Source organism: Phaethon lepturus, unplaced genomic scaffold (genome assembly GCF_000687285.1).
Source record: "Phaethon lepturus isolate BGI_N335 unplaced genomic scaffold, ASM68728v1 scaffold20321, whole genome shotgun sequence".
Lineage (NCBI taxonomy): Eukaryota > Metazoa > Chordata > Aves > Phaethontiformes > Phaethontidae > Phaethon > Phaethon lepturus.
Genome location: NW_010517237.1, coordinates 2,917 through 13,992, shown reverse-complemented (window position 1 = coordinate 13,992; position 11,076 = coordinate 2,917). Strand labels below are relative to the sequence as shown.

The following is an 11,076-nucleotide window of genomic DNA, read 5'->3' as shown; positions in this document are numbered from 1 at the left end:
CCTACCTGCTTCATTTAAGTGTCACAAAGCATTTTAAAAAATACGTAACTCACTAAACATGGAAATGATGGTGACGTCAAAGATATCAGGATGGCACTGAATGGATCGGGCAGAAGGAGGCTGATTCACCCAAGGGATGCTAGAAATTAGCACTGACTGAGGAAAATCCACAGAAAAGCTATCCACTGCTCTCTTCGCTACCATCCTGCCTCTGGAGACGGCGGCTGCAAGTCTGGGTGACAAATCAAACCAGCTCGATGGGTTTGGTAACACAGACAAGTAAGAGACACGATTTGGCATGAGCGGCAATCTGCTCAGGAGGCTTGCGGGGACAAAACATGCCTTTGAACCCCAGCAATGATGACAGTGCCCTCATCCTTCACGGAGAACGTGGGGGTCCTCTGCTGCTTCCCCTTCCTCAAACCAGCCGCTGAAGTCACACCTTCTGGGGAGGCAGCTGTGGTCACCAGGATGTCCCTTCAGAGACAGACCTGCTGCCAGTCATGGCCCACGCTGCTCTGCAACCCTCACTCATGCTGCCCGTTAAGATCATGGTTCTCAAGTCCTGAAAGCCCTGAAAAAAGCCTTGCAACATCCAAGAAAACGATGTTTAAAAAATTAAAATCAAAAACCAGAGGTTTTAGAAAGGGAAACCTGTCAAGAGCCCTGCTTCTTAAGTCTAGCCACTGCCATTTCTCACCCCAGTCTGACTGATGTAATGAATTATCCACCTATTAATCAAAATCTAGATATCCAAAGTTTTATGAAGATGAATCCAAATAACAAGTGTCCTGGAAACAAAAAGGGTAAACCAGACAACACCCCAAAAATCTGCTCTCAGCTTTCATCCTGCTAGCAACTGTGACTACTGAGATAGAGAAGATAGCGATAGCAAGGGTCAGGACATCTCCTGCTCTCTTCCAGCTACCTTGGCTAGTATCAGATATGAAAACACCCTTTAAGCACTGAGACAGGTACAGGTCAGCATCAACGCCGAAGGAACATATGGCCTGTGTACCTGCGTGACGTCATCTGGACAGCAGCAGCTGTCTGAACAATTAATCTTTGTCAACAGCACGCGTCCAACCCCAGATGCCCACGTTAAGCAACGCTTCACACGTAATGGAAGAGCTGTCATAGATCAAGGGCTCTGCAAGCGCTCAAACTCAAACAGGGCGACATCACCAAATCCAAACACAGGAGGCACAAGCTGCACCATCGTCCTCCAAACAGGGAGCTTGTCCAACTGAAAAAAAGGAATTTTTTTTGCACATTACAACAGCAAAAATGAAAACGGCCAAGCAAAACTAGTATGTAAGATCTCCCTTACAAGCAGACGCGTCTTGCGTTTGGAAAGCAGCCAGCAGTGCTAGAGATGAGGACAACCTGGTGGGGAAATCGAAAGCTATCAAGTGTCACTGTGGAACTAAAGACAAGTGCTCAGGAAGAAATTCAAGACAGATGCAGCTCAACAATCCTTTCTTGTAGCACATATCCTATCTCCCTGTGCAAAGCGGTTCCAACATTCTGTTTTAGCAGCGGTGATAAAACCCTTCACTCTATGTACAGCTCAGCATTTATGCGGGCAAGTTATCCTGGACATGTCTCACATGTCTGCTTGGGTAATGTCCCAGGGACTATGACAAAACTCTGCAAACAGTGTATTTAAGTAAATATGCTCTTACAGGATGCCTGGTGTCCAGTACAGAGTGAATGACTTTCCCAACAGATGCATAGCTAGACATAGGAAAAAGACAGGTATGCTGGATCTTAAATAGTCTGCGCATGTAGCAGGACTACGATTCCTTTATGCTCTAAAAATGAACACTTGGAGGGGAGGGACTGATTAAAGTACACTATTGCTTCTCCAAAAAACATGAAACATCGGGCAATTAATTTAAAATGAGTAACTCTTACAGGAAGGAGATATATATATAGAGAGAGAGTTCCAAAAAATAAGAACATGGCCAGACTACCTGAAATGTAGCCACTTCCATGTAAAACATTTGGCAATTTCAGGGAAATATTCTGTATTTCAGAGCTTTTCAAAATGCTGCCAGAGCACTGTGATCACAATGACTCACTGAACTCGTACAAAGAAAAGAATCAAACAGGGACGTTTTGAGACTATCCAGAAGGAAATGAAGCATGGCAAGAAAACACACTATTTTTATCGGTGCTTTGTTTCATGTAGCAATTGCAATGTTCAAGTCAGCCCAACGCTCAGTAACGTGGTTTCGGCAAGTTACTTGGAGTTGCTCTCCTCCGCCTCGCAGCTTCCCATGGCACCAGCCAGAACTTGGCAACGCACATCCTGAGATCAGGGAGGCCTGGGATTCAAAAGATGTGCAGTTGATGTCTCAATTTGTACCTCAACTCCTCATGTCTTTTATGGGAAGAAGCTGGTTTTTAAAAAGTTATTTGTTTTTCCTATTTAAACCTATTATACCTTTGCAGGGCAGGACTCTCCAACGTTCCCTGAAGAGTGACTTCTGCCTGAGTTACAAGACTGGCTACTTTGCCCAGAAGCTCTCTTAAGAAGCACAGCTATTCCAGGACAGAAAACACCTTAACCCTTAGTAAGGGTAAATTAAAGCTACTAGGTCACGAAGAATTAATTTTTTTACGCTTAATTTAAGATGGCTTCTGGCCTCACCTTTATAGCACCCCACCTGAAAGACTGATAGGGGCTAGAAGAAAACTCTTATAGACTGTGCTCCTACAAAGAACGGCTTTGAACACTTGGCTGGCATGGCCAAAGGAAGAAACAGCACCTGGGAGAAGAAAACTACCACCTATTTATTTTGCATTGCACTCCCTACCTGCTGCGCATACCATGTCTGTAAGCCACATAACTCTCCGTTTTAAATGGCTATAAACACTTTTTATTTTTTGCCTCAGTCTTTTTGATAGGGACTTTTTGCTCTTTACAGGAGACTTTTCTTTCTGCAGCTGGTTTAACTTTCCCGTTTCCTGTAGTATTGGTTTTACAATGCTACTGTGCCACAACAAGGAGGAGTTTTCCAGTTTCAAAAGCTCCAAAACACACACCCAGTCCTCTCCCCTCTCCTCACTACACACCTTTTCTTTACAACCAAAATATCTGCTGTTCTTAACTCACTTTTTTTTTTTTGTTTTAAAACAAATGTTCCTTCATTTACCAGCTTTCTTGTGGCATTTGGGTAATGAGTTGGAAAGTAGTTCCATGACCTTCAAACCCAGAATACTTTGCATTTGTAAAACAAGTTAATAAAATAAGCATCTACCACTCATCAGCTATCATCTCAAGGGCAGAGGAAAAAGGGACACACGCAAGCTGTGATATGAAAAATCAGGTTTATTCTGGAGTGGATGAAAAGGGAGCTCCTCAAGAAGATAGCACGATCAGGTTTGCTTTGGGAAGTAGATCCAAGCGCAAGCAAGGGCAAAAGCAGTAATCTCAGCTTTGCCTTTTGGAGCAACCTCAGTGCAAGGCTGAGTGAAGAAACCTTTTATTCAACCTGCCAAAACTGGTAATTGCACCACACAGTGCCCCTCATTTGCTCTATTTTACTGCTGCCTCACAGAGCGCTTCTGTGATATGGAGCACTAGTAGTAAGGTAGAAGCAAAAACACGATTCTCAGATCATAGCTTTCCAAACTGTCAACAAATGGATTCATGACCTTCCCACCAAAGCTGCCTTATCAGCTGAGCCCAGCCAGGTCTCTCCCCTTGCTCAGCTGGATTTTAACGCTTGTATTTTTCTGTATTAAAGAAAGCCTAGCTTGCTTACTGGCAGTTTGTAAGAAGCTGCTCATAATTTAATTTTACATATGCCAGATGCCAAAGTTACCTCCCGCGTTCACCCTACTCATGTTTCCTTCCCTGCTCCTAATTGAATTTTGCTTTGAGTGGAGAAAAACATGTTCATAAGCAGGACATTTAAGTCACTTCCAGTTACATCCAACCCCAGGTTTGCATCCACATGTCTACGTGTGCTAACACTCTACGTACTTCAGTACAACAAAAAGCACTCTGCAGACTCTGATGAGCTGAAATGCCTGGAAGCAAAACATACAGAAGATTGTTTTGCGCTTTCTCTAGCTATAATGCCAGTGACCAGCAAGTGTATGGAGGCTGATGCACCAAAAGAAGGAGAAGTTTGCTTTTCCAATACTTTGTTCCAATGTATAAAAGACACTTTGAGCACTTTCCCTTTCCTGCAAGTTAAAAAGTTTGCTTCGGGACATGGTTTAGGGGGCATGGTGGTGTTGGATTAACGGTTGGACTTGCTGATCTTGAAGGTCTTTTCCAACCTTAATGATTCTGTGATTTGTGACGTTACACACCGAGTGAATGCAGGCATCTCTGCAGAGAGATTAACTCCTGTTGTTACAGTGCTATAATGACCCACAGAAACACACTTTTCCTGGAAAAACATGACCTTTTCTAGTTTAGCATATACTATTGTCAAAGTATTTACTATTTGCATACTGTGTATAGATAATTATCCTATCAACTTCCCTGTGTATGGAAAAGGCATTTTCATTTGTAGCTGAGGACCAATATTATAGTACCAGTCAATACAGAAGCTGCAAGAACTTCGGTGCCATTTGTTTTGGTGTCCATTTGTGTTGCTTCGTTTTGCATTTCACTGACTTGAAGTGCTGAAGCTTTGCAGGTTTTGGGGACTCTGCTTCTTTTCTGGAAGCTGTTCTGCTACTGCACTCCACAGATCGTACTGTGACTGTAATGAACACACAGGGTCCTCACACACTAAATATACCTCTTTCTACAGAATTGAATCCCTTTCTCCTACATTTGCTTCTTTTTATGCATCAGTAGCCATTCAAATTTCTAATATTGTTCCTCTGATGGCCACTCTTGTCCTATGCTGGCTCTTTTTCACAGCAAGCCTGCATGATACAAAACTGCAACCCAGGTGTTAAGTTTTTGTAATGTAACTATTTCTACGCAATGCCAATAAAACGCTTCAAGCACCTGTAATTAAACAGTCTGGAGATAGAGCTGCTAGTTAGTACATTCAAAAAATCTGACAGTCTTTCAAAGAGAAGAAAATATCAAACAATTGTCCCCTTTTAAGTCTCTGCTGCAAGAAAAATGAAGTTACCTCCTTCTCCGACAGCCATCAGGGAACCAGCAGTAATTGGGAACTTAAGCAGGGGAGAAAGTCTGCAAGTTTGGGTTTGGTGGATTTGAAGAGGTGCATTGGAGGGTTTTTTTTTGTTTCTCTAAGATGCTGCAACTTTTAAACAAAAGTTTTCATGCTATTTGGAACGTCTACATCGTATTTTGTCTGTGTCAGTAGGTGTGATCAGCGTATGTAGCCATCTGCCTCATCAGAAATCTATAAGCAGCAAATTGCTTTTCAAGCATTTCAAAACTGGAATGTAAAGATGTGGAACAGCAATTATTAAAACAAGATGTTAATATGAGGAGAGCCAATTTATTTTTAGAAAAATGTAATTTAATCCAAGAATTATCTAGAGTCTGTTTAATGGGCTGACTTGACTGCAGGGGACAGTGAGCTATGCCGAACACACTGTCTGTGCTACAGCAGGTATGGAGGACATGTGGAAAGGACAGGCAGAGACCCTGCCTGGTGCCCTCCTAAGGTTTCTAAGGAGGATGAGCTATTTGGGCAGCAGAGGAGAAAGGCAACTAGCACCGGCTCAGAGCAAGCCCTGCCTTCCAGATGGGAGAGCAGGTCCTGCGTGGCCACACCAGGGAGGTGCAGGTCTACCCTGCTCCTGCAATCTGCTTCCCAGAAGATGATCAGTCTCAAGGGTAATGGGCTCCAGCTTCTGCTGGCAGAAGCAAACACCCAACCTGATGGAAATTCTAATCTGTAATTATTTTCTGAAACCCTCAGCCTGACTGCAATTTGGTTAGAAGTCTATACATGAACTTCACAGAGGCTTTAAAGAATGAGAAAGTCAACACATAGCTGGTGAGCAGCTGCAAGTGACAGCAGACTGTCATATCAAAAGGCTGGAGCAATACTCTCTCCTTTCAAGAGCGGTACTGGGCATTTTCACTGCTGCTTTCTAAACACCTACAGCTTGTATGATCAGAAACACTCCCATGGTTAAGCTCTCTTCTCAGACATCTTTAATTCAAAATGCTGGTACAAAACAGCTTTCACAGGCTCCCAAAGCAAGTACTTCTTGGAAACAGAACTCGGAAGCTAGAGTTCCGAGCAAAGATCCAGGTTTTCGAGTAGAGATAAACAAAATCTTTCACTAATTTATCGTTGGCAAGCTCTGTGTTTAGCAAGAAGGCAAAGAAAACTTCCCCCAGCACTCTGCTAGGCAAGTGGAAGCACAGGCAACTATTCCAAGCATTTCACAGCAGTACTTTTCCATTTCAACTATGAAAGACTTCTTAAGCATTTTTTAAAAACGTTTAACTGTAGTGATGGAGGACTTCTGTTCCTTCAGCCTAACCCACCATAGCCAGGCCCGTTTCCCCACCACCTAGCAAGGCATGAAGCTGCAGGACTGCAGGTAACTTTTGCAAGACACTGGACAAAGTTGTTTCACTTCAATAGACAGACTTTCAGCAACACGCACTCTCAAAGAATTCAGGCAGGCTTGTAAGTCAAGGCTTTGTGAAGAAATACACCAGCAACCTCCTAACACTGCCTTATTTCTCCCCTGTAAACCCAGCCTAACACAAGCCAGCTAGTTGGCTACTACGGAGCATGCACAGCTCTTCCTAACAGCTCCTCCCGCATCATCAAAAGGGAGCTCTAAATATCACATTAAGTCTTCAACTTCACATTAATTTCTGTGTTAATCGGCTGGAGACTCACAAACAGGAAGGATGATGTCACTCTTGAGGGAGAGCTGATTTTCACTAACAGAGCCACACTAAACAAGTTTAACTGCTTGGTTTCGTAGAGACTTTTCAGATGAGAAATTTTCCGCATCTTCTTTTTCCTCAAAGAATTACATTTCAAACCTGAGAATGTCTGAGCCCGTAGGTGACATTGGCAACGAATGACTTACTTTCCTTACCGACAAAACTTCCAAGTTTTCTCTAACCAGTTTGAAGTGCTGCATGTTCCTCACTCCCGCTGCCAGCTCAAAAAGGCTAGTTATGGCAAGGGACTGAAAAACTGCTCTACTTGAGATATAGCTTTTATAATTAACTCTGCAGATTGATTTCTGCAGAAATCTTTCTTTAACCAGGAGTTCTCTACTCCCAGAATGGCCTCTACTCAGCTAAGCTATTTAACAGGTTACCAGGGGACTTACTCAAGTGCATTAAATTTCAGTTTCATCCTTTCAACCACAGCAATTCCTTGAATTAAATTTCATACATCATATTTCTGTGTGCTATTGATATATTCACTTGAGTTTCAGAGACTATTGTAATTACTGATTGACTTGACTCATTCTGAATCCAGCATCTTCCTGAAAAAATACCATCTAAGAAAAAAAAAAAGCTGATAATATTGGATAAAATCTGTATTTTATGCTAAATTCACACGTTTGTTCAGCAGTCACCTAAAAGGATTCAAGAAGCAGCTGGAATAAACTACAAAACAAACAGATAATTGTCTAAAAAAGGAAACAAAGCCCCATTATGCTGCTCTTTATATCTAGAAGCATTTAGAGATTATACAGAATAATCGAAGTTTGGGGACCGTTCAGTAATGCAGGTGAGGAGGACGATAGTGTGCTGCATCGCTTAGACTGGCATAAGACAAACTTCTGTACCGTTAGGAGAAAACACAGATGCCATTTGTAAAACAGTTTAGACAAGTGCCCCTAATTATCTCTGAGAATTCACAACATGTTTAAATACTCTTAGAGCATTAAAGAATCAAGCAGAGAACATGTAATGTAATATAAAAGCACTCTTTCAAGTGCTATGAACAGCTATAGTGTCATTTACTAATCTCTTGGTGATGACCCTGAAATTAAGGCAAGACTGTGCAGTGGAGCATCTGAACTGCAGGCTTGGAAGTTCAGCTACATGACCTTTATAAAGCCAGAATCCATCAGTTATAGCCCTCGTCCATTTATAGATAATCAAAGCTTCCAACGTCTGTTAAATGTATTATCCATAATCCCCGAAGGCAAAGGTTAACAACTGCACTTCAGTAATGTGACTACAGTTTGGTGCCTATTGACTATAGTTTGTTAATTATTTCATGTTGACCATCATGGTGTTCATTTTATAAAAGAGTAGATTTATTTAAATAAGCAGTTGTTGGAAAAGCAAAGATAGAGATTGAAATACACATAATTTCAGCAACGGAGAGGGGAAAAAACCCCACAGATTTGGACAACTACCAGAAACATTTAGATCCAAAGAAAACATAACTTTCTTAACATTATTATTTTCAAAAAATCAGCATTTGTTTGGAGCAACATGCATTAGACACTCATATTCTTGGAGATAACAAACAAACAAAAAAATTATGTCCAGCCTAGTTCATTACTTTAGGAAAGAGCAACCCCTTATACCAGATAAGATGTATTTTTAATAGCTTTTTTCTTCCACATGCTTTGTTCCAACTGTAAAAATTGACCTTTGGTTTTAACAAGCCATACACACCACTTGCCTCAGATGTGAGAGACAAAGAACTGCACAGCCAACGCAGCTTATACACCGGCCCCCAGGGTCTGATCCAGGAGTGGAAACCACAGAAGTCGCCCCAGGATGACAAAAGGCCTCCTAGATAGTATTTAATGTTTTATGTTCAGGTGCCTATCTTCACCTATTTAATGGCACTGTTACTTGAAAGTAATAGAAAAGATAAAATAGTCCTGCTCTTCACACTGTCTCCACCTATTCCCTCAAAATTCCCATCCTGCTGAGGCAAGTACAGGTGAACATATCTGTATTCCTTTCAACTGGTTTTAAAAGGTCCAATATATATGGGAAAACCTGAACAAATTCCAAATAATCCTGAGAGAAGACACCTTATCTTCATAAAACACCATCTGACCAATTTTTTGAGTATGTATTTTCCATTAGCTCCTTATTACCAACAACAACTTATTTGTATGTTTTAGATCTGAATTTCCTGTTGCTTCAAAAAATGTAAATTACAAGAATTGACAGTGCACTGTAGCCTTCAGGCGTTCATCCAAGTATCTAGTTGTTGACATTTAAAACATCAAGGCTGTCAAAATGGAAAAGGATAGTCTAGTGCTTATATGAACTTAATTTCCTTGTTTCCATTAAAAAGTTATTAATTAAAAGGTAGTCTCAGCCAGGTACAAACTCTTCATGCATAGCCAGCTTCCTCTGATCCTACTCTATCAAGAAGATTTTTTTGCATATTTATATTCTACTCAGGCAAAAATTAATATATCTACAACTCATCTTTCAGCATGCATGGGAGCAGCGGTAGCGCCTTCACAAGGCATCTTCCTGCAACATGAATGTGCAGAGTAAACCACTGAAGCTTCACTAGTTTACTGTCTTGCAGGTTACTAGAATACCCTGGCCAAATGAAATTAGAGCTATTACATAAAAAAAGACCCACTCGTATCACTAATTACTTTGTCGTGTATTTTAAAGTTTCTAAGTCTTGATGCCTACACTGCATTTCATTCTCTACATGGGAAAGTCAAGTTCTGCAGCAAGTCCATAGACAGCCACTAAAAGCCCAAAACAGGTACTAAGCAGGACCAGATGCCCAACTTATACGGATATGTCTTGTGTTCTCATGCTCTTCATTACCTGTGGACACAAGGCTTCAAGCTGGCTGGCTGACATGCGAACCAATTTCACACCTTCTTCGTTGTTCGAGATGGAACAGGCCAAGTTAGCAACCTGTGTCAGGGGTGGGAGAAAACAAAACACAACTGTTAGAATGGGGTTTTATTTCCCTCTGTAAGAAACATTTTACCCGCCCCTAAGAGCAACCAGCAACCCATCATGAAATACAAAGTGTCCACATTTACAGAATCATTATGGTTGGAAAAGACCTTTAAGATCAAGTCCAATCATCAATCCAACACCACCATGCCCACTAAACCATGTCCTGAAGTGCCACGTCCACATGTTTTTTGAATACTTCCAGCTATGGTGAGTCCACCACCTCCCTGGGCAGCCTGTTCCCATGTTTGACCACTAAAACTGAACGATTCGTTCAGTTCTAACCAGTTTTGAAGCCACTAATGACATCTGTTCCTTCTCTAGCCATAAAATCGTAACACATAGATTATAAAACCATAGTCATTCAAACAAGACAGACAGATCATTGTTACAACCGACTTGGTTAAGTTCTCTCCAGTAAAAGGTACAAGAACATTCTTGGCAGCACTTGAAGTTACAGTTAAAAAGCCCATTCCCACTCGAGTGAGACAGCAGCAATCACACAATTAAAAAACCCATTCCAGCTCCCATGCATCTGAGGATTAGCACAGTCTTCTATTGTTCATAAGCATAGAGATCCTCTCTTTTTCTTGAAACATTTCTATATCCTACTGCGTGTCAACGCAGAAGAACTTGGGAGGCTCATCAAGCAATTCGGTGCCAGCGGTGCTGCAAAGCTCAAGCTGTTTTGCTGGTGTTGCACAGCGCACACCTCTGCAACAGGACACAGGTATTTGAACACATTGAACTACTCAATGTACTACTTATCTAGTCAAAGACTGCAGGATCAGGCAGGTGTTCCTCCAGCCCTCCATTTGTGCCACGATTCATTAAGAAAAAAAATGTTTGCTGATACAGGTGATCTCGAAGATCCATCCACAATTCTCCAAAATTTAAATAGCATCTTGTGATGCTAAAACTTTACTCCACAACCTTGACCTGCTGCACAGCAGCATCCTTAACTAGGTCATCTTGAAGCAGAGGACCTTTTGTAAATACCTGCCTTTTTAAGAGCACACAGGAAGGGGACAGCACAGAATTTTTTGGTAATTGAAGATGTTCCTCATATCGGAGCTACTCTCGGGGGAAGGAAGTCTGAAGTAAGTTACATTTCTTAGTTGACAGGTGAATGACAAGCATGTTATTCTGAGCCATTTGAACACAGAAAGCTGTAAAAATAGCACGAAGTGAACTGAGATGAACACCGAGTACTGTCCTTTCAGAGACTGAGCAAC

General features: G+C 41.6%; 1 protein-coding gene across 1 annotated transcript in view; it reads right to left on the bottom strand.

The window, feature by feature from the left end:
* CTNNA1 (catenin (cadherin-associated protein), alpha 1, 102kDa) overlaps positions 1-9,796 on the bottom strand; it is a gene marked incomplete at its 5' end in the record, with an annotated part of 33,201 nt that extends 23,405 nt beyond the window's left edge. The window contains one exon of the mRNA XM_010296336.1: positions 9,704-9,796. Within this exon, the coding sequence (XP_010294638.1) occupies positions 9,704-9,796 (93 nt within the window). The remainder of the gene's footprint in view (positions 1-9,703) is intronic.
* Between the last annotated feature and the right edge of the window lie 1,280 nt (positions 9,797-11,076).